This window comes from Tauraco erythrolophus, chromosome 14, assembly GCF_009769465.1.
Source record: "Tauraco erythrolophus isolate bTauEry1 chromosome 14, bTauEry1.pri, whole genome shotgun sequence".
Lineage (NCBI taxonomy): Eukaryota > Metazoa > Chordata > Aves > Musophagiformes > Musophagidae > Tauraco > Tauraco erythrolophus.
In genome coordinates, this window is record NC_141478.1 from 22104496 (window position 1) to 22128645 (window position 24150).

A 24150-nucleotide genomic window follows, 5' to 3' on the forward strand; every position below is an offset into this window, starting at 1 on the left:
ATGATTTCATAAGAGGAAGCAAAGAGGCAAAAGATAAATGCTATAAATCAGAGCTATGCTATTGTTGACGTTGTCAGTAAACAAAGTTATTAATTATACATGCATTGGAAAAGCCGAAGAAAAATTATTTGCCCCAAGGGGATAGGAATGGCAAAATTCTATTTTAAAAATTCTCCCCGAAGCATCGCGCATAGCTTGCAGTAAAACGTTTGAATTTACTGAAATGTCTTGACTCGACTCTCAGAAGCCATGAGCTGCTAAACTCCTCTCAGAAGAGATTTTAATTACAGAACGCTGGCGTATTTTAATGCGCATTTCTTCAGCCTCTGCTCCATCGCCACGCAAAAAGCCTTCCGTGCCGCACCAGGCAGCACGCGGCCCCGCGAACATAAAGCGCGTCATCCATTTCATGAAAGATCTTTCTTTCCAAGAAAATTAATTTGAAGCCAGAGCTCCAAAAAATATTGAGCTTGAGGAGTTATCGAGCATGAAGCACGATTATTTTTGAAGGCTGCTAAAACTTTCACATCTCCTTCCAGTACCAGTCCACCCTGCAAAAGGCCTGTGCAAAAAAATACACTGTCCTACTTCATGGTTACAGAGCCAGGTCTTAACTGACAAAAAGCACTTTTTGGGGAAGATTTTGCAACGTACACGCCTATCACCACTGTAGGCAATACATTTACTCTTTATCGTACAGAGAAACGTTTAGTAGCTCTACGTGCTGTGTATCAACTCGCCAGCGACAGCAAGGTCACACGAGGCCTGTCAAGTATCGTAACTGAAGATGAACGTTACAAACCCCTCGTACTTCAGTTGTATTTGCAGAACGAAACACTTGACTGAAACCAAAACCATCTGACGGGAGTTGGAGGCATGTAACCTGTGGAATGCCCCTTCTAGAGCACCAGGGTGCTTTGAATTACCATGCAGTACAGCAATTTGTGTTCTCACTTGTAAAATGCTTTGTTTGACACTACTCAGGCTGCACCAAACCTCCTAAGAGCGCGAGAAAAAGACGACAGAAGAAATCTTCGAGTCAGCACTTGAAAATAAGCAAAACCAGCAGAGCTGTCAGAAATCAGCACCGTTTAGAAAAATATTCAGTAGAAAAATATCCTTCTGCCATTCACTAACCATTAACTGGCCTGCTGTGAGCCCAGTTTCCTTCTATCCAATATATTTGGGATCCTGTTCACATTTTAAGCCTCCTTCCAGCACCCTTCTGAAGGGAGAATCTCAGAAGTGTCACTGATGAGCATACAACGACTTCATTACGCAGACTGCACCTGCCTCAGAGGTCTTCACATCTACTCCAAACCAGTATGTTTAATTAAATTGACACCGTAACTAAAGAAACTGTATTTACTCGAGGAATTAAAACTCCACCGTGTTTTTCTTTTAAATTATTCTCATCATGAAGAGAAAGTAATTAACTGCAAGACTGCGTAGGGAATAAGTCACCACAGATAAGAGCCCACCTCCTTACAACAAATTACTGAGTTGTTTCATCTTGGTAACTTTGGGATAAACCACCCTGCCAAGGACTGTAGGTTTTCATAATGAGACATCGAGTAACTGCAATCATCTGTCTCCCATTAGAGAAATAAATTATCCGGTGGTATGAGAGTCAGTTTCACGATCATAAAAATTTAACTTGAAAGAAAGTGTATGTATACTTTATGGTATAGTCTCTCTCTCGAGACTTATTCAAGTAATGCATGGTGTTCTTCAGCATTTCCATGTTAACATCACCCTCAGATTTCATCGTGACATTTGGTAGTGCAAAAACAATGCAGAAGTCTCTGTTGAAATGGAAAAAAACGCACCTTAAACCCCATAAATTCAAGAATCAAACTTAGAGCTTGATTCAACCAATTAAACACAGAAGGATGACCCTGATAAACAGAGAAAAATACTTGCCATTTAGGGCACTATTTCTATAAAAAGAGTTCTCACTTCGAGGAAGAAGGCATTTTAATGAGCTGCTTAGTTCACACGTTCAAATTTCTTGGAAGTCTTTGGCGTATACAACTTAAAAATTACTACTAAATCTTTCAGCTTTTATTTTTCAATTGAAATTCTGTCGTCTCCTTTTGATGGGGAGTAAAATCAATAATGAAAAACCTATAGTCTATCTCTAGTTTATGGTTACATCTACTACATCCTTCAATCCTTAACGAGTATTCAAGAGCACCTGGAAGAACGAAGCAGCTGGGTTACCCGACTGGCTCGCCTTTCCTACATCGCTGTACGAAAAACACATTGTTTATAATATCAAGTCAGTCGTGCAGAAGATGAACTTCCCACCCAGTATTAATTACTCCTCCCTAAGTCACAAGGAACCTAATGGTGTGCTTCATATGGAGTATCGTGTATATTCACGCGTGACATAACTGATACGACAAAATTCACGGAATTAGAGCTTTTTCTTCCAAACAATCTAAAGGAAAACACATCATCCAGAAACAAGTGGAAACCAGGTACAGAAAATAGAGATGGCAGGCTTCACCATGTGTCCTCCCAAAATGAAAAAGTCATCTCAACAGGATTATTCCAGAGGGGTTTTTAGTGCAAGGAAGTGGCGTAATGAGTGAAAACCTGGGAAAGGGAGTGGGAGACGAACGCGGGACCGACCGCCGTGTATGGCAGCACGCGGCTCCCTCCCCTCTTTGGCAGCGCTACGCACTTCATCGCCACGTGCCTGACTTCAGAACCGAGGCAGTAAATCCAGTGTCAGGTGAATCCTGCTCCAATCCAAAAAGTAGATTTTTAGTTTGGAGACCAGACAAATATATCTGAATGTGAAACTTAGGCAAACCTGCACACTTGCTGCAACCAACTGCCTAGGCCAAAGGTGCTGAGAGCAACCTTGGTTTATTTTTTTTAAAAGCCATTCTGTGGGAGAAAGAATTTCTTCTCATAAAGCAGCAGCTGGTTCAAACTGCCATTAATATGATCCTAATTTATTAGAAATTCTAGCCGAAAGAGAAACCAGCTTTTACAATTCCCTTAGTTCAATATCAGTTTCTACACTGCAGATACTTAAGACACTGCTGCTTAATTTAGTAACGTTTTCACTATCCCCAAGGATTACTCAAGAACATTTACAAGGAAAGCCATTTGTGCCAATTGTATGGGTTACTGATAATTTGGTTTTGTCTTTCTTAATGGTATTTTTTATATATATATATATATATAAAAATAAATCAGCTTTTTTACATTCAAAGTCAACCTCATCTTCCTTGCATGTGCAGTTCTGGAGGCATTACCTCCCACCCCTCATGCAATTCAGTTATGGGCATTTAGCCAAAAGGATCTAGTCTTTCTCCTGATTAACATTTAACTGTTTGGGGCTGTTTGGCAATTTTTTTTTGGTGCTACATAAATCTGTTTGAAAACCATGCAACGCCCACATAAAACAAAGAAAGTTTTCCCAAATATAATAGAATGGCCCAGTGAATTATAGGTGTTTCATGTAGAACAACCTCATGATTAATGGTTGTCAGGTAGGCAGAAAAGATACTCTTTTAGGAGAAAAATCCTACCTTGCAGCACTGTTATTACCTACACACCATTCCTGCTCCACCTGCACTGCACTGTTACCACTGCTGGGTTGCCCCAGAGAGCTCGTCCCCAGGACGGTGTCCAAACCCAGAGCACTGCCACATCCATGGTCCTTCCTGGCAGTCAGCGGGAAGCCATTGCTGCTGGGAAAAGCACGTGCTGTGAGCTGATGCTCCTGGATGCAGCAGGGACATGCCATTCCCAGTCTCGGCATGATCAAAGCGTGGGATTGATTTCAGGTTCCCAAATGTAGCTTTTCACATCCTGTGCCAGAAGCTTCAGAGAGACGGTACACCCATTTCCAGGTCCTCATCCTGGTCCGTCGGTGGGTGGATATCAAGCTCTGATAGTTGAACATATAACACTCAGACCTCTGCAGCACAAGTTTAAACCCAAAAAACGCTGTCACTGTAACGAGTGCCCAGTCTGCGAAGCCTCCACACCATCTCGTCGACCTGCAGACGGTTCATACCAGAGAGATGCACATCTACAAGGGGCACACATGACCCTCGTCTTCGCTATCTGGTTTCAAAATTCACCCTGTCCTTGCCCTGACCACAGGAGCTAAGACTCAGCTCACACGCACAGCACGAGGCACCGACAGCAGCTGCCTCTGCTCAGCCCTGACCCCAGGTAAGGTCAGAAAACCATCCCAGCGTGTTTGTCCTCTCTGAACACTGGAAAACCAGAGTAAGCAGCAGGGCAGAGATCACCACCTGAAGGCCCCCCAGTACTTCTCGCTACAACACTCAGTTTTCATTGTTCTGTAACTCTGTCACCGAATTTTAAACATTTGCACTGCTACGAGGGAATCCTTCAAAATTCTAGCAAAGCTCATCCGTAATTTTTGGAAATACAATTAAAGAAAATAAATTTTTGTGCCTCTATTAGGAATTGTGGCAAGATCTCTTCAATGAGCTTTATTGTCCTGTGCTTCCGAAATATGGCCGGGACTGGACAAATGTTCCTCCTGGTCTTGGAAAAACATAAAGACTTATCAAAAAAACATGTACAACAGTTCACTAACTGCAGAGCAAGGCTTAGAAAATGAGCAGCTACAAGCAGAGGCAATCAGAGGTTCTGCTGAGCTCAAGTCCTGCATAATAGTAGTGGGCAACAGACATCAGATGACAGTATATTTAATATCTTAAAATACCACAAAAGTGTCATGTTTTGCATAATGCAAAGAATGACTTCTTTTTGTGGAAGTTCACATTTAGCACGAAAAGTTACCCATCTCATGTAGATGGGCATTTTTGATCTGCAGGTAAAACCTGAGCAAGTGATGTAGTCTTAAAATATGCTACAACGTCCTTCTACCCATTTCATGTACGTTTCTGAATATTTGTTTGTAACTTTTTCAGTAGTAACGCTACCCCTGAACACGAGAGAGGCAAAAACTACTCAAAAAGTATCTACATTCATATTTAGTTGAATTCCTAAGTAAACTCTGCAAGGCCATAAACATTAAACCATACTTGAGAGCAGCAGCAAGGACCCTTAGAAAGTCTCTGCAGAGAACTCAGTGAAGTGCAACGCTCCTGCCCAAAAGGACGGTGACTTCAGCTTACGCACCTTCCCCACATCGGACTCCTCCAGCTTCATGTGTCTCTCTTCTATCACCACAGAACAAAGATCACAAACGAAAGTCACACGGCAGCTTCAAGGGAAAGAAATCAATTACGGGAAGCCAATGCATTCTTTTTATTATTACCATCTTCCCCAACCGCAGTTCCGAGGTAACTGGGAAAAACAATACTTTGTCCCAAGCACGAGCCTTTGACAGCATCAGGTTTAGTGCAGCGTCTCCTGAACCTGTGATTGAAGCACAGCCTGTTATCAAGATCCAGCACTGAGCTTAATTAGAAAAAGAAATCGATAAAGATCATCTAGAAGGTATAAGAAAGGTTTTAGCAACTTCCAATGTTGGTTCAGATTTCTTCCCTAGAATTGTTTCCAATAACACCGAAAGCTTAATGCAAACGTAAGAGTTACCCAGACATATTATTTGGTTGCTACAGGATTTAATGTGCTTCTCAGACACATAAAATTTCCTGGGAAGGTCGGCATTGTCTTTTGTCAAAGCTCTGCCGCAGATGAAGATCTGGTCAGATGTACTTTTGGAAGCCAAGTCCAAGATTCTTTAAGTTAAGGCTTTTCCTTCTACAACTGTTTTGTTTTGGTTTTAAAGAAAGCCTTAACAAGTTTAAGTCAGGCTGGTTAGTAAATAAAATGGAATAAAACTGCTCTTTGGGCAAGACAAGGAACCCAAACGGACAGGACTGAAAGCTCCTTCGCAACCGCAATAGGAAAGGGGATCACTGACTGATACAGATGAGAGCGATGCAACAACGGAGTCAGCCTGATTCCCAGGCAGAAGTTTAGAAACAGTTCTGTTTCAACATTTTTGGAGATGTTTAAAACAAGACATTTAAAATAAAGCTATGGGGGAAAGAGCCACACATTCTGACTGACTTCACATCTCCCAGTGCACTTTCACTTTATTTTAATGATAGGAGGGGAGACATTTCATAGAATCATAAAGTGGTTTGGGTTGGAAGGGACCTCAAAGATCATCCAGTTCCAACTCCCCTGCCATGGGCAGGGACACCTTCCCCTACACCAGGTTGCCCAAAGCCTCATCCAACCTGGCCTTGAACACTTCCAGGGATGGAGCAGCCACAGCTTCTCTGGGCAACCTGGTCCAGTGTCTCTTCGCCCTCAAACGTTAGCTAACTAAAGTCCTGTTTCTCAACAATAGTGTAAAGGGGAGCCATTTTCCAAACTATTTTCCAAGCCTCACCAACAGCCTTAGACTATATCACCCCTAAGTATAAACAACAGTAATTCAGCCCATAAATAAAAATCGTAAAGAATCCATACATTAATAGGAGCACAAACCACAACTAGTTTTTAAGCAATGATCTTCAAATACAAAAAATCTAAATAATTACCTACCATCAGTAACCAAAGTGTTTTCTGTACCAGAAACATCCACTGCTCCAACAGCAAACAGAACACCTAAACGAAAAGTACAGTGGAACAACTACAAAGGTAACACCTCGCTTCCCAGAAAGTCAGACCTACAGACACCTTTCATAGATTTGTGAGGAAAAAAAAAAAAAAGGTTTTCCTTCCTCTTTTGGGTGCACCAGACCTCGCTCCAAGTGTTCGAGACCGTCAATGTCACCATCTCAGATGGTTCTGCATGTGACAAGGCGTTAGGAACGTTTCAGCTGGTCTAGGCTTGACCACCAACCAACTACGGCTCTGCCGCGTCGTAACAACATCACCTTCTCGAATCTGAGTGATGTCACTGACTATTAATTAAAAACCTATCAGACAGACAAAATACAGACTTCATCTTGTTTTCTTCTATTATTTAAGTTACCACCCAGCCCTTGTATTGAAAGCACACAAAAAATAATGTTTTCTTACATTGTAGGACCAACCTTGCAATATATGTGCTTTTTGCTGGAATAAGAATTTGCTGTTAGCATCAGACTTTTCAGCTGCACGGCAAATATCTCCAGCATTTCCTTTCAAAGCACAAAATTGATAATTCTATCAAAACACTTCTGTAGTTCCTCTTCCATACAATTTGCTCCGGCAGCACAGATGAGGTAGCGATCAGCCTACTGCCATGTACAGTCTCTAATTTATCACTACAAATACCCCAAAATAAAGCTTTCCTTCTTCAGTTTCCATTTTGGTACATTAACACGGCGAGGTATTTCACCCATAGGATTTGAGATATGCTATCAGACACTGAACGCTGTCCGATGACTCAAGAGCCAACCTTCTGCAATTCTGAAAAACATGGAAATACAGTAACGCAGACAACAAAAAAGAGCAGTCCTGACCCTTCTCACGCAAACGCAGAGAATCATTTAAAGACCTGTCATATCAATTTATAGGGAAAACGGAAATTTTTTTTGTTTATTATTTTCTGGTTCAGCATGAACTGCAGTAAATATTTCAACAGAAAGAGAAAACTCCCTCTAAAAATCATTATCTACAACATAAGCACCAAGACAGGCGACAGGAAGCTCCCGCGGCGATCTAACCTGCGTCACAGTATTTGCACAAATCCCAGGGGCGCTGGGCACAGTAATAAATCTGAAATATTTCCCAGATGAAGAATGAACTTCTAACCTTCTCACTGTTTAACTGCCACTACGGCTCTTTCTGGTTCAGACCGAACAGAAGCCAGCTGACTACATTTTAAATACGTTTACTACTTGTTTCCCCAGCTTTTCTTTCATCGCTCTCCATTCTTATCTAGCGGAAATACTACAGATTCTTTCACTGCTGGTGGGAGCAAAACAAGTTTTTCCAGTGCTCTCAATTCATTACATGTGTTGTAAATAAATCTGGTACCCAGCGCCGTCCCTCCTGCTGACAGCGAAAGGAAGGAACGCTGTCAACGCAGCTCATCGAAAGTTGACTTTGTACTGAAGATTTTCAGAGAACAAATTACTCCCTCCCTTCATGGGGAGTACCCTACCCATGGAAAAGGCACCTTCGAGGTGCTTGGCCTGAGACTGTGACGATACATGTGTTTTGCACCCAAGATTAACTCAAGGAAAAGTGAGTAGGTATAAAGCTATTTACACATTTGATCCATTTGGTATTTGTCCCTAAAGACCTTCTCCAATGTGGAGGGGATTCAGAAAGCTTTAGGGGCTGACAATCTCTCAGCCACAGATCTTCCCCAAGGTCATTTCACGTTCTCTTCCATATTCAACCCAGTCCTCAAACGTGCGAGTCAAAAATTTGGTGCATGACACACGGGTCCAACAAATCTCCAGTTTGCACACACATACCTAGAAACTGTTATTTTCTCTAACTCTCGGATGCAGAGCAGGCTTGTGAGTCTGCTCCAAGGTGTCTTCTCACTTTGTGGCAATGCGCATATTCTCCTTTTCAAGGAAAAGACCTGAAAATTGTGCTTCCAATAGATCCATCGCTGAGTCAGTCAGTTGCTCCCTAGCCTGTTTTCATAGAATCACAGAATGGTTTGGGTTGGAAGGGACCTCAAAGATCATCTAGTTCCAACCCCCCTGCCATGGGCAGGGACACCTTCCACTACACCAGGTTTGTTTTGGTCAAAATGACCTAAGAGAGTTCAAACCAGCCTAAAAAAGCCCATTTAAAGTTAACTAAATGCCTTAGGGCTCTCAAAAGCAGCTGAGTCGATAGATGACAGAGGCTGTGGGGAGAAGCGCCCACCCTTCCAGTGAGCAGGAACAGTTGGTGTCACTCAGCACTACGTACAGAATTAATTCCAGGTGGTTGACAGAACCTACACCAAAAACCATCATCTTCCAAGACGCACTTTAGATCTCTAGTATTTCAAATTCCCTGCGTGTTTCCCAAAAAATCCCTTCGTATTGTATCAGAGAACAGCCGGGTCTAACGCAGGGTTGAAATCCAAAGATGTTCCACAGGTAAAGGTACAAAGGATGTTACTAAGGACAAGAACAGGCATTCATTTACGATTCTTTTTGTCCGCCTACGACATAAAAGACATACTTTTTCTTCTCTCCAAACCCACCTAAAATTTAAATGATTTCTCAACTAAAAACACTTTGAATATCACTGTTTACTTTCACCAGCAGTGAAAGTAGTTTTACCCTGTGTTCCTAGGACCTGCGCTGCATACGTTTCACATATTCTTAGATCAGTCTTCCCCAAGTGATTCCATTAATTTTCCATCATCCTCTGAATAAATGACATTCTCACAACTCTAGCTCCCAGATACACTTTGTAGATAAAGAGACTGAGGAAACAAATTTGTGTAATATGCTGCTGAAGTCAAAATAGTGCCAAGTTTAACAGCAAAAAAAACCCAAACAAACCACGAACTCCCGGGGCGCATCACTTCATACACGTGTATGCAGTTGGAAATGAGTCATTTCCAATTATCCCCCATTCACCTTATGTGAACACACAAGCAGCACAGTGAAACGGCCCTATCCTTTGCCAGCTGAGCACAGCACAGACTCAGGTGTGAGACCCGCCAGGGCAGAATCACAGAACGGTTTGGGCTGAAAGAGACCTCAGAGATCATCCAGTTCCAACCCCCTGCCATGGGCAGGGACACCTTCCACTACACCAGATTGCCCAAAGCCCCATCCAACCTGGCCTTGAACACTTCCAGGGATGGGGCAGACACAACTTCTCTGGGCAATCTGGTCCAGTGACTCACCACCCTCATTGTAAAAAATTTCTTCCTTAGATCTAATGGAGATCTCCCCTCTCTCAGTTTAAAGCCATTGCCCCTTGTCCTGTCACTACACACCCTTTTCCAAAGCCCCTCTCCAGCTTTCCTGTAGCCCCTTTAGGGGGGGGAAGGCTGCAATAACATCACTCCAGAGCCTTCTCTTCTCCAGGCTGAACAACCCCAACTCTCAGTCTGTCTCCACAGCAGAGGTGCTCCAGTCCTCGCATCATCTTCGTGGCCTCCTCTGGACCCGCTCCAGCAGCTCCATGTCCTTTTTGCGCTGGGGACCCCAGAGCTGAACGCAGTATTCCAGGTGGGGTCTCAGGAGAGCAGAGCAGAGGGGCAGAATCCCCTCCCTCGCCCTGCTGCCCACGCTGCTTTGGATGCAGCCCAGGACACGGTTGGCTTTCTGGGCTGCCAGCGCACGGTGCCGGCTCATGTTGAGCTTCTCATCCACCAGCACCCCCAAGTCCTTCTTCTCAGGGCTGCTCTCAATCCATTCTCCGCCCAGCCTGTGCTTGGGATTGCCCCGACCCATGTGCAGGACCTTGCACTTGGCCTTGTTGAACTGACCAAGTTCAACTGCTGACCTTCATCATTAAAGGGTACCCCACCTTCAGCAATTTCATCCTTACTGCCACCAAAAAACGGGAATACAGGTAAGGAGCCCAACGCAGCGGATGCACGGCACCAAGGAGAAAGCATGTTAGCTTCCAGGTTTTTACATCCTTGGTAAAGGACACGGAAAAGTTCATCTTGTAACCAAGCCACATTTAACGAGCACTCTTTTTGTTCCACACACAGTTTAAGCTTACAACTGGATACAGCAGGTTGTTTTCTAACCCCCTGCAAATTTCAGTCGATCCGTACTTGGCACTGCTGGGAAATCTCGGTTAAGAGGCATCAACAGGAACAGCCATTTCACTTTACCTGTCCTCACACTCTCAAATAATGCCATCTCACCCACGCTTAAGTAGAGATGTACAAATTTCTCACTGGATTGCCATCGCGAAACATTCATAGAAGGAAAAAAGATGGACTGCCTCAGCACAACCTCGGGTATGCTGCTGAAATCTCCCAACAAAAAACCCAGGTGCTTCAAGAAAGATGCTGAGAAATAGATGAGACAAGGGAATTAAATACCAAAACCCCCCACATTTCTTGTATAAACTTCTGCCAGACTAATTTCTAAGAATGACAGAAGTTTAAATTAAGCAAAATCAAGCAGGTATTAGGTGGGAAGAGATGACAACTTTTCTAGTCTTGAAGAAAATGACAGTTACTCCAACTATTCAACCCTTCACCAAATTCTAGTAAAGCAGAAATACAATTACTCTCTACAGTGACCTCTCAAAGGAAAGTAGAATTAAGATTAGAACTAAGTAGGTAAAACCAGAAATGCAACTTTCCAAAATTGATTCTGTATAATCTTTAACATATTCTAATACTTGGGCATTAAAAGAAATCATCTTGGTTTTGTGCCAGGCATGTAAGAAAAATTTAGCACAAAAGAACTGGCAGAACATATTCTCAAGCTTTAGAAACAAAATATAAAAAAACCCACTTAAATTAGTTTAGATAAGGAGCAAAGAGCGATCTCAAGATCACTTTCCTCCCCTAAGTGATCTGGCAATAATCTCAGTCTTATCTATGACTTGCTTAGCTTAATTGCAACATATCATCATCATTATTAATTTCTGCCATTGCCCATAAAGCTCAAAGCCTCACACCAATTCTGTAAAATACATGGCTTGGAACCAAATTACACACAGCACACAGGGAGCGGCATCGTGAAGTGCTGTGAAGCATCAAGCATGTAAGCATTTCAAAAGCCAAAGCACCTCTCAATTCTTTTGGTCCAAGAAAATTTTTTTTCCCCTTTATGACCAGAAATTGTTGGCTTTCAAAACACTTTGAGTCAAAGTAGAACTACTTTGCATTTGAACAGGCCTTGCGGAGAATGCATTTTCAGATTCTCTTCCCCAACTTTTAAAGAAGGGCAGAGCCACCTAAAGCACTGCTGTACCAGTAACCTATGGAAAGCAGAAGACATGCTCGGAAAGCTACTCCCAAGACCAGCGGGGAATACAAATCCAAGCTAAAATTTAACCTACAAGTAGCAGGTAACAGTGCTAAAGGGAGCACTGACAAGGTACTCTCAGGAAAATATTCCCCTCGATACATCCATGAACAAGTTCTGCACCTCTTTAATGTTCATTTTTACATGGACATGGTTAAATATAGCGGTGCCCTAACGCAGAAATGCTGTGGACGCCAATATAAACTTTCTTTCACATTCTCCTTTCCTAAAGAGGAAGACTTCAGCTGTTCGATACTGAGAGGCTTCAATGATCAACCTTCTTTGAAAACTTGTTGTCCTTTCTTAATATATATTTGTGGTTTTTTAAACCCAATTGACCTTCTCCAGTTCTTCTATACCAGAAACATACCCGGAACTTCAGAAATAGGGCTAAGACAGGTAAAATATATCACCTTAAGTACATATGCCTGGAGTACTAAAATTTGTAAAACTTTCATATATTGTGTCAATAGAGAAGTAAGAAATCTGCTAACGTGGCCTTTACATGACATTTCATGCTATAAGAAAAGTTATCGCACAACGTAAAACAATACTTTTTTGCCATAGAGTCTTCACCTATAGATAAACCTTCCTTACTGGTTGTTCAGTGATTGAATTTATCCTTCCAGACGTACTTTTAAGGCAAACTTTCTATTACCACAACGCACTGTAAAACAAGTCAGTTAAGCTCTTACAAGGATGCTGCACATATGAATCACTCACATGCTGCTAAATTCTCGCCGAAGAATTTTAAACCAATATTGAGATCCAACTAATAAAAAAGGACAGATGTCCTCAAGAAATTTAAGAAAGGTGAAGCAGCCAAACTTCTGCCTTGCTTCTTAACAAGTCTACGTTATTTGCATAGGTTACATAAGTAAGATTTTTAAAAACGATGTTGTCAACATTTCAGTGCTGTTTCTAGTAAAAATAGCTTTCAAGAGTAAGCAACACAGTTATAGACACAATAAATCAGGGTATTTCTAAATAAGTATCTCGGGTTTTATCATGTCAAGCTCCTTGAAAACAACAGTACATTTAAGGATTATGAAGAATACGTATGTCCTTTTCGAGGAAGACTTAAGTGGGAGTACTACAGGTCACTTTTCAACTGTGATTAGCCACACTGTGACCTTTCTCCTCCTTTAGGAAAGTACATGGCATTGACCACATTTTATATTATCCGAGCATACAAAGCAGCTTTTAACCATGGTCAAGATGCATTATGTAAGCAAATTCCTCATTTGAGTTATCATGAAACTATAACCAGAGATTTTTCAAAACGGGACACAAAAACCAGCAGAGTCTCTTGTAAAAAGTCATTCAGAGATCTGTTCCCTCTGAAAATTATCCATTTGACCTACCTTGAACTGCCAGTTCTGCCTGAGCTTCAATGGTCTCGTTGCCGTTATCCGCTACACAGGTGTACGTCCCGACGTCCTCCTCCCTGACACCACGGATCTCCAGGCTGCCTCCCGCAAGCAGAAGAAATCTTTCATAGCTGCACAAAACAGGACACAGCGGTGATGTGATGGACGAATCGACTTAAACAGAGGAGCACACACAAGTCCTCTGCCTGAAACATCTGCATAAACTGAACAAGTGTTTACATATCCTATTTCTGGGTGCCATTTACAAGGAGCCGTGTTAAAGAAGGATTTTTAACTAGGTGGTCAAAATCCATACTTTGGCTTCACATTTAAAGTTAAGTTCAACTACATCAATTCCACAAGAGTGGCTCATCTTTTTGTGCTTTCAGCTTCAGTTCTTAATTAAATGTCATCCAAGATATTTAGACAACAGGAACTAAAACTTCATAAAAACGAAATAACACAACCACACCATAGAAAAAAAATAAATATCCATTTTGCAGATACAGCTGGAACGACTTATTGCTTCAAAAAGTGAACTGTAACATGCCAGACATGCCTGGACAACATAAGGGACAGCAATGTATATGGCGTTACGTATAGTAACTGAACTTTTGTAAAAAGATAACTATTTCACTAAGATGTAAGATTTCAGAATAAGATGCAGGTTAAAAATAATTTCTAAAGACAAATTCAACAAGTTTCTGTAGAGAATTTTCTCCCTCTGACTTGGAAAGGGTAGGGGGAAGGTTTATAACTCAGCCTCTAGAGACTATCTGGGGTTTATGCTAAATATAGTAGACAAACACTGCATTTTATGCCCAAAGCATCCACAATAAGATGCCAGTAACGTTACAAAAAAACCCAAGCCCAGACAACAAATCACGACTGGATGCTGATGCAAAACCACTCCTATTTGCAGCTTAAAAAAAAAAAAGTGAGAGTCTTCCTCTCGCATTAGCAAGCAATGGCTTAGCGGGCAGGAAAATATTAACTGAACAGCACATGACAACAATTAACCTTTTTGGTCTCTACAGAGAGGCCAATGTACAAAAATCAACCTAATTGCTTTCTCCATTTGAAATTTTATTAGAATTATGTTAGTAAAACCTGCTTAGAAAGGTACATTGTTAGGACACAAGGAGTTTTGACTCCCCTAGCCAATTACCACATTAACATTGATTTATGATACCATAATTGTTGATCGAATTTCTGATTCAATACATTTAAAAACTAAACAAACAAAATCATTATTGGAATTAAGTGAAAGAAACTAGTCTTAAAAGCCCTACCCAGGTGTATCCTAAGGAAAGGGATCCTGTTTCCACGACCTAATAATAGGAAGATTATAAAAAGTTTGTTTTGTAAGAGTTGCAGGGAATTTGAATGAAGATGCAAGTAAATTTGAAAAAAAAAAAAAGAGAAGCTTTAAAAAGAGGAATGCCTGAAGAAATAGTAGAGAAGTATGTGAACAGCATTGCATACACGTTCTAGCTAAGAGCAAAACAGCAAGAAGTTTGTTGTTAAACTTTTTTTGGAACTGCTCAGTGATTCAAGGACAGAAAATTAGAAGATGAGAAGATATATCTTGGATTATTTTATTATCATTGCAGGCAGAAGCCTCCTATCGTGAATCAGGCGAAAAATTAACATGCAAAATAAAAATAGGAGCTTTAGTGTTAACCAAAGAGAGCAAAGGACGATCCATCTCCTATCTGGAGCAAGAAAGCTCTGTACAAAGGAGGTGTGAAGTGGAGCTGCCAAAACTGTATCACTTCCCCCACTCCCTTCTACTTTCTATGTTCTATTCACCTGTATTCTATCCAGGTAAACTCTTTAGATTTAAACCACACAAGTCTGTTGAAGTTGGCACAAAGAAACTGAACCCAGAAGTCTCGGACTACATCACCACCAATCTGACCACCTAAGAGCACTCTAAGACATCTAAAAAGATCTAGGAAAACACTCTTCCCAATTCTTGAACCTCTGTCTGCATCTGGACACCGCCAGTCCTCGAACTCAGAAGAACTTCTCAAACGTTGTCACTGAAGCTCATTTGTGAGAATGGCACGTTAGACATGTTAAGGCTGCACTAACACCACGTCTAAGGAAAAATAAATGAGGAAGACAAGTCTGGACCTTGGCACAGCCATATGTGCAGTTTTGTATCTTATTATATCAAAGAGCTTCTTTGATTATTTGTTCTAGCATCCGTGGCAAATCAAATTAACCTGAGTAGCATATGATCTGTGGAAGGCTAAGATGAAAGCAGCAAGCAACGAAGCCAGTGAGTAGATCCACCAGTGACCAGTCAGGATACCAAACAGGAAGGCAGGCTCCGCTGCAAGAACGGGCTGGATGTGAGAAGTTGAGACTAACAAAACTGCAAAAAAATGATAAAGGCTATACAGAACGTTCAGTGTAATTTTGAGGACATATAGTGCCTTTTCTCAGATATCCACCAGCTTCCATCGTTATCCATCTAAAAGCAACACGTGCCGTACGAGGCTTGTTTTCCCATAGCCAGCCTCTGGAAGAGTGAAGTCACCGTGCAGGGTGAGGCAGCAGGCTGCCATGGATACTAACCAACAACTAAGACGTTGCTAAAACTATTTTAAAAAGTCACTAGACCTTGTCACATTAAGCAACAAAAGTTTGTCATGTGCATGTCACAAACCACTCGCAACATGACAGCATTTCCATGAATTCTCCTTTTTGTCAAGAAACAAGGTTACATAGTTTTCAGTCCTCTAAATTGTGCACTTCATAGAATCATAGAATGGTTTGGGTTGGAAGGGATCTCAAAGATCATCCAGTTCCAACCCCCCTGCCATGGGCAGGGACACCTTCCACTACACCAGGTTGCCCAAAGCCTCATCCAACCTGGCCTTGAACACCTCCAGGGATGGGAGCTTCACTTTTATTCTCTTTATTTTCCTCAAGAACACCTGGAGTTGAGTCTAGAGTCTGCCAATATATGATCCGATACAAGTTCACCGCTGTTAAAAACATGAAGAAAACCATCTGCCAGACTCCTCGGCCATTCCTTCTGTATGCATCAGCTGTGCAATAATTCTGGGCTTAAAGCAAAACTGCTTTTGTAATAAAGTAAAAACATCTTAATTTTCAAGGACAATGAAGCATTTCCACAAAAGAGTGAAGCAATCAGATTTCAGACACTGGAGACAAAGAAGCAGCTTAAAATAAAAGTGATAACATAATTTCAAGTGTCATTAAAAACCGCAAAGATTGATCATTCAAATGGGAATTTTGATCATTTGATCATTCAGGGAACAGCAAAATCAAATTCAAGCCTTTTGCGTGCAATTCCATACAGCCCTGAGTTACACACTCACAATATACAATCACTTGAGCTGCTCTGGATACCTAACTCACATGCTTTTTTTTATATTCATTATCACAAAAATATAGTGAGCCTTTATTAATTTACTGTATTCCACCAGCCAGTTATACCCTGAGGTTTGGGCTTTTTTTTTTTTTCCCCTCCTCTTTTAAATTACTATTCCCAAAACATCTTATAATCTATTTGCAGTCTTGGTAAAGTACAGCAGATAAAATTAGACAGTAAATTAGATTATTTTGTGGAATCTACTACCAGAAAAATCTCCATAATTACACTGCTATGTTTAACCTTTACTGAGTTGGGCAAGTGTAATTCAGTTAATACAAATCACTCGGAGTGCCTGGCAAACAACCACATGTAATAATTAAAAATATCACACATTCATGTCAAGTATTAAGGAAAAAACCCGCATTAAGAATATGTATGTGATCATACAATTAAACTTTATTTGAACGCAGTTTGAAAATTGTATTTTCTTCCATACAGATGTCCAACTATAAATCAAGTTACACTATATATGCTGCTTGAGCAGCCACTGGAAAGGTTTCAAAGCAGAAAAACATCTTCCAAACATTCAAAACTCAGTGCCCATCTCTCAAGCTCTGAAAACCCATCTGAGCAGTCACCTCCCCTAAAACTTCACTTTTCAACTTCAGAGTCACTAAAAGCACAAAATTACTCCTGCGTTTGCTAACAAACAGACCCTCGGGCAGTAGGATCCTTAGCCAGACATGACACTTAAAAAACCAGTAACAATAAAATATATAGAGATATTTCTGAAAGGCTCAAAGCTGGCAAAACGTGAAAAACCACTCAACCTGTATTTAGCATGTCCATTAGAGCCTTTGTATCAGGTAATATTGACAATAAGGCAGATTTTACTTTAGAAGGACACAAGATTTATTCAAACAGCTTTACACTTCAGTGGCTTTTCCTACCACCTTCCATTTCTCTCGATATTTTCCACAATCCTGGCAGAGATATGACTCGTTCGGAGTTTACGGAGGAAACCCAGCGGAAAAAGCCGAAGGCGTATCCGTGTTGCTGCCAAGGGGTGGGTGTGCACCCGTAGTGCCCATCCTACCCTGAAGAACCAAAGCACTCATCCCATATCACAAGGCTGTGCAAATACATACAACGGGTTTACTTCTGCTTTGGTCTGCGTCTAGAGGCTCACTTCAGGTTTTGAGGCTCTAGTTTGGAGCTACAGGCATCAATCTCACCCTAGAACAGGGTTGAGCCTTTTTTGTTTCCTTCCTAACAATGTCGTTTTGAGGAAATTATTATGTATCGTGAAGATTAGAAGGCTGACCAGTAAGCCAGTTCAATGAAAGCTTTCGTCACAGGTCAAATGTTTTTCCCAGTGACAGGTTATTGGGTCCTATTTTCAACTTTGTGATTTTTTTTTTTTTTTTCCCCTCTCTGAAATTGTGAACACGGTAAGAAAGGCCTCAAAGGCACAGGGCACACAGAGACCTTGCCTGCAGACAGTCTCACTCTTCGGCTCCTGAGGTCCGAGACTTCCTCAAGTCCTGGGTGGAATCTGAGTACTTCATCGTCTTTGATGGACTTCTTTATGAGGAATCAAAAAGTCAGCAGCCTAACCACCACTTTTGTGTCTTTAAAATCTTTAAGGTAACAAGTTCTGAAGGATTCCTCCAAGTTGTAACACTTTCTCTACAATGGAAACTTTCAGCACTGCATTAACTTCACCACTTCCTCACTCAACACTCAAAGCTTTGCTCTCTTTCGCTCAGTTTGGAAAAAATATCTTATCACAGCAAACTAATTTCACAATCTATCGTCTAACAGGCTGCTTCAACAAGTGCCAAGACTGTCATCATTAAAGTTTACTCATATTTATCCATTAACATAAATCTTACTGCAGTCTTTGACAACTACTCCATCGAAATCAAACATCTCTTCTTTGAAGTCTTAAAACAAATGCTTAATTCCAAAACCCACCACTCCCAATGATGGAAAATAATCTATTTTTCCTACAAATACAGGCTCCTACACATATTCTCCTTAGCAATACAGCTCGAAAGGAAAACATTTCATTTCGTATTAGATTAATTGCCACAGCTAAAAAGGCAAAAGTAAAAGTAAAGGTTGTGTGCCTAAATCATTTAAGGGGTAAAAATTAACGGCACACCTGACCGTGCTATCGGAGTTTTGGTTCCTAACCCCATACATGCACACAGAGATGTATCAATATACGTGTGTGTACGTATACATATATGTCTGATAACACTTGTAGTGTCTGAGTTTAGACAAAAATCATGATTTAAGAGCTCTTCCCAGGCAGAACCTGTCCAGATGAAAAGGATCCGTTTATTTCTTGGGATAAAGAAAAGCCATGCTAATAAGAAAAGTCTTACTTTTATATCAAAAGAGGATTTTAATACAAATTAAATGTGATTTGATTTGTAATTAAACAGGCCATGCATAACAAGCTAAGGCACTTATTTTGCAGCAGTCTAACTGCAGGCTTCACTCCAACAAAGAATCTTAATTTTTATTTCTGGAGATTTTCCAGTTACTCTATTCAAAAGAATAATGTGACAGCTGTCGAGGTAAATGGAGTTTAAGAAGTTTTCATTGTCTGCTGTTTCAATTTCTTCTCTGTTAAGCCATAGTCATGAGTACCAGACTTAAGAGTTTTGGCACAGTTTGATCACTGTAACGAACAATGAAGGATGCTTACTTCTACAGAGTGGAAAAAAAAAATAAAGCAGACATTCTCCTTTATCCACCTTAAAAGTAAACTCTATAATGAGCACACGTTTCACTGTTAGAAAAAAAAAAAGCTAAGAGTTGTAACAAGGAAAAGAAATTCAAAATTTAAAAAAAATCAGTTTCATCAAAGTAACTTTACTCACTCAACTTCAGCCAGACTCAACAGGTTCTGTAAGTAACAGTAAGTCAAAAGAAACACTATTTCCATTGTTCAGAACCCTCATTTATTCCTTTTTGGCTCTATCCTTGAACAGAAAACATTCATTTCAAACGGAGGAGGAGTATTTCTTTGTCTTTTTGACTTTATCCTCCTTAGCGAACACACATCCAGAGGACGTGACAACCAGCAGATTCCAAGAACATCCCAGCACCTCCAGCTTTTGGTTTGGCGAGAAGCTTCCCCTGGGCTTGGCAGAGAACCTGCACAGCTCACTTGTTGCAGGAGAGAAGTGTTTAGTGAAAGGATGTTTGGGAAGACTGACAGCCCTGTGGCTCCTGCCTCACCGCGCAGTGTCCATGTGATGCTGGAAAGATGCTCAAGAAAAAGTGACTTGAAGCAAAGAGCTGATGAGAACACCAAGGAAGCGCTGTTCTGACAACCAGAGGCATTTGTACTTGCAGCAAAAGTCAACCAGAATCCGTCCTTGTAACAAAGGGATAAGATGCTAAAAACTTAATGCTAACTCTTCTGAACAATCTCTCCAATAACATTTCTTACTAGGAATTTTGGAAAAAAAAAAAAATTAGTGCAGCCCTCCGAAGTTATCATGACAACCTGCATAGAAAAGCTTGTAAGGGAATTAACAGCATTGTGTTCAGAGCAGGATTTGAAAAATCGGGTTCTATATCAAAAAATGAGAAGAAAATACAAAGGAGAGCTCTTTAACAAGTGAGCTTTAACCTCCTCGAGCGCTGAATGCAACACAACCTGGAGAAGGATGAGGCCGGGGGCGCAGAAATGGATCAAGATATGACATGACATCATTTTACGTACAAGAAAAACAAATTAAGATCTTAGCAGGCAACTTGTTCTGACATTTCACCACATCTGACTGTGCAACTCCAATGAGTCTGCACCGTCCTTCGTACGTGAATGATGTCTTGTATTTACAAAAAACGAATCCAAATCCCGTGCCATCGGACTGACATCAACGCAGTCTCTCAGCGGTATTAAAGCTGAGTCACTACCCACCGAAGCTTGCATTTTCCAGATCAAGACAGCTCCAATGACGAGCCCCTGGCTTTTTTAATTTAAGAGTTGACACAAAAGAGAGATCTATTACTATCACTGGGCCTGCAGGAAGACTGGCACGTTGCTTTAGCTGCTCTCTGTGTCGGCCATGCCACCGTACAATTTTACCCCTCGTTGTTTCCCGATTAACTTGCTTCTGCATTAATTTCATCATCAACTTGGAGGAACGTTGAGAACATTCAAGTCTCTCTTTCTAATTTTGTTGTTCTAAGTATGTTCGTTAGATGGACAAAAAGATACCTTGTCTTGACAAGATTTGTTCTGCTTTTTTACACATATTTTCTACCACGTTATTGTGAACGAATACACCAGCAATGACAAAGTAATACAGTAGTTTGCACTGAAAGCGTTCCTGAAAGGCCACAGGTTTTTTTAAACCATGCCTAACACATTAATATTCTGTTTTAATAAGAAATTATGAAATTCTGCTTTAAACACTTGTTCTTAAATTCTTACGGCGCATTTAGACACATCCTGGACATCCTCCTTGCAGAGAGTAACACAAGCACAGGGCTCCACACACACAACACGTCAGCGTAAGGAGGTCTTAACTTTTGTGCAGTGTCCTTATTCCCCTAATCGCTTCTTTTACTCCAGTGACAGTCTGACAGTAATATGTACTTAATAACCTTCGTGGTTCAAGTAAGATTTCTTGGTTTCAGGTGTCTGGAAAAAATACTATGAGATTGTTCCACGAATCTCAAGAGCTACCTTACTCGTCACAACGCTCCGTCTAGAAGCCCTCCAGCATTTGGAAAGCAGCTTCTGTTCTCCTGGTTTAAAACCAAGTAGAAAGTAAATTGTGCTCTCATCTAAAATGGTAACTCTGGCTGGATTCCTACTGTTATATAAAGATACATACGTTAGCCTTTACTCACCCTTCTGTGATAAGTTCTTCTTCGTTTCTTGTCCACTTGATATATGGAGTTGGAAATCCTACGGCAACGCATGGAAAAACCGCACTTTGCCCGGTCACTTTAGTAAGTGAAGAGGGCTGCCTCACAAACATCAAGTTCTGGGGCACCTCTGGATCTGCAAATATTTTGTAAATGACAAAATTATTACCATTTATTACCAAATGCAGAATCAGAAGATGATCATCTTAAAAAAAACCCAAACAAACCACCACAGACAACACAAATGAAAACATCTAATTTCCTTCCCATATCTTCACATGATTCAATCATAATCCTAACTCCACAAACTGTTTGCTCTAAGAGTCTCTCCCAGCCTCCCACATGAACAGCTCTTTTACTATTTCCTCCAGAAATAGTAAAGCTCTTTACTGTTTCCCATCACCACCGGGATTCTGACTCCTGAAATTCCCTAGGAAACAATTTCAGCTAAAAGTTACAGCCCTGAAACTGGAACTTACACCAGCTAGCAGAGATTTAGTAAAGAAAGGTGTAAGTTTGACTTCGTTCAGCCAGCCTCAGGCAATCACCCGACTTCATCAAGTAGCTGCTTGAGAAAGTGCTTTAACGCACTGGAAAAATGAAATTATTGCAGTAGAGAGTCAACCCAAAGAGAAATAAAATAAATAGATCATTTGCATGCTGCAGTAATACAAGACTTATACTAAAACAAAAATCCACCATGGTTTTCCATCCTTATGGAAATAATGAAACCTCTGAATTAGTTTTGGGTTTGCTTGGAATTGAGCTGGAGAGGGGTGTGTTTCTTTTTTCTCCCCTCCCTTCAGAACAAGCACAAGCAAAGTGCCTATTTACTCTGTTTTACTACAGGAAAAAGCCACTTTGCCCGTGAGAATTGAAAACATACCCACCGATAAAGGCTGTCCAGGAGTGTACTCCGAACTAAACTACCACAAACAAACATTCAGAACAAAGGGCTATTTTTCTGCTTTACTAAAAATATCCACGACTTCTCAAAATGTAACCTTAGGAGAAAGTTTCTAGAACTGGAACCAATTCACCAAGGCAGCCCAGTAACACCTTGACAGAAGAAGATGCCGTTTGTAACCTTTGCCCCTGCAGGAACTCCAGCACGTGCCTTGCACCGTAATTAGAGCAGGTGAGTTCCTACATCCCAGCACTTCTGCCAACTGCTCAAAACCCCAGTGGTTATGCTGCATTAATTGCTGTGTGCTCAATACTCAGAGGCACGCTGACAGGTTTGATGAGAAGCAAGCTCCAGAACTGGACGAGCTATTTTTGGCCCCCTAAACGGGGACAGCCTACTCTGTACCTGCACTACTTCCACTCGTTGACGCCCGTGCTGTGCCTGTCACGCACAGCATTTGGCACCGTCTCATCTGGGACCTACACGACACACACAGGAGCTTCTGAAACTTGTTAGTTTTGGTGTTCCTCAGCTCCAAGTGCTAAAAATAATAAGCGAGCGTGTAGGGCAGTACGCTAAGGGCACGCACGTGCTCCGAGGTGTACCAGGAGGAGGTTGCCAGGGTACTCGAGACAACCATGCCCGACGGAAATCACGTTTCAGAATCGTCCCAGGCAGAGGGAGCCAAACTCAGAGCAATCCTGGATCACACCATCTGTCTCAGGCCCACACACAAACTCTCAGCGGCTCTGCCAACGTTCCCTGGTGGAGGGAAGGAGCCTGCTTGCTCCAGAAATAAGCCCACGTGTGAACAGGCGGGTAACGCAGTGAGAGTGACCCGGAGCGGCACATGGAGCGAGCCAAGCTGCAAAAAGGGTGTAACAGATTGCCAGCACGTCATCACTGCACTGGGGAGGGGAGTCAGTATGACTCACTGGAGACAGAACTCATCAGTGCTCCAAGCCCCCAAAAACTACTTCAGTTCTCAGGTTAGTGGAAACTGGGTTGAGAAACTAAGTGATTTCCCCTCCTTGCATTCATAGAATCATAGAATGGTTAGGGCTGGAAGGGACCTTCAAAGGTCATCTAGTCCAACCCCCCTGCAAGGAACAGGGATATCTCCAACTAGATCAGGTTGCTCAGGGCCTCATCCAACCTGGCCTTGAATGTCTCCAGGGATGGAGCATCCACCACCTCTCTGGGCAACCTGTTCCAGTGTTCTACAACTCTCATGGTAAAAAATTTTTTCCTAATATCCAATCTGAATCTACCTCCCTCTATTTTAAAACCATTACCCCTTGTCCTATCACAACTGGCCCTCCTGAACAGCCTCTCCTCATCTTTCTTGTAGGCCCCCTTGAGGTACTGGAAGACCGCTATAAGGTCACCCCGGAGCCTCCTCTTCTCCAGGCTGAACAGCCCCAACTCTTTCAGCCTGTCCTCATAGGAAAGGTGCTCCAGCCCTCGGATCATCTTCGTGGCCTCCTCTGGACCCTTCTCCTCTGTTTGAAAGTACCTGCTATCACGCAGCAGAGCTGGGGAACGCACCCTCCTGCTCGGTGGCGGTTGAAAGGCAGACTGAACGCTCCGAAGAAGCTTGTGATCAGAAAAAGCAGAACACTGTCTGTGGATGCAAAACCCATGTGATGCAAGCGTGTGTTGGGTGCATTTCAAAGATTTAGGAGCAGAGCAGTGGGGTTGCTGTCAGGCACGCATCAGATAACGATTTTAAAAGGGAATAAGATGAAT

At 41.7% G+C, this 24150-nt stretch overlaps 1 protein-coding gene across 2 annotated transcripts in view; it reads right to left on the minus strand.

Moving 5' to 3' along the window:
• Positions 1–24150, minus strand: part of NEO1 (neogenin 1) — a 207465-nt gene that overhangs the window by 97735 nt on the left and 85580 nt on the right. For both annotated transcript variants that reach the window (XM_086620230.1, XM_086620229.1), the window contains exons 4-5: positions 21477–21630; positions 13238–13374 (exon numbers count right to left, since the gene is read on the minus strand). In XM_086620230.1, coding sequence (XP_086476356.1) covers positions 13238–13374; positions 21477–21630 — 291 coding nt within the window. The remainder of the gene's footprint in view (positions 1–13237; positions 13375–21476; positions 21631–24150) is intronic.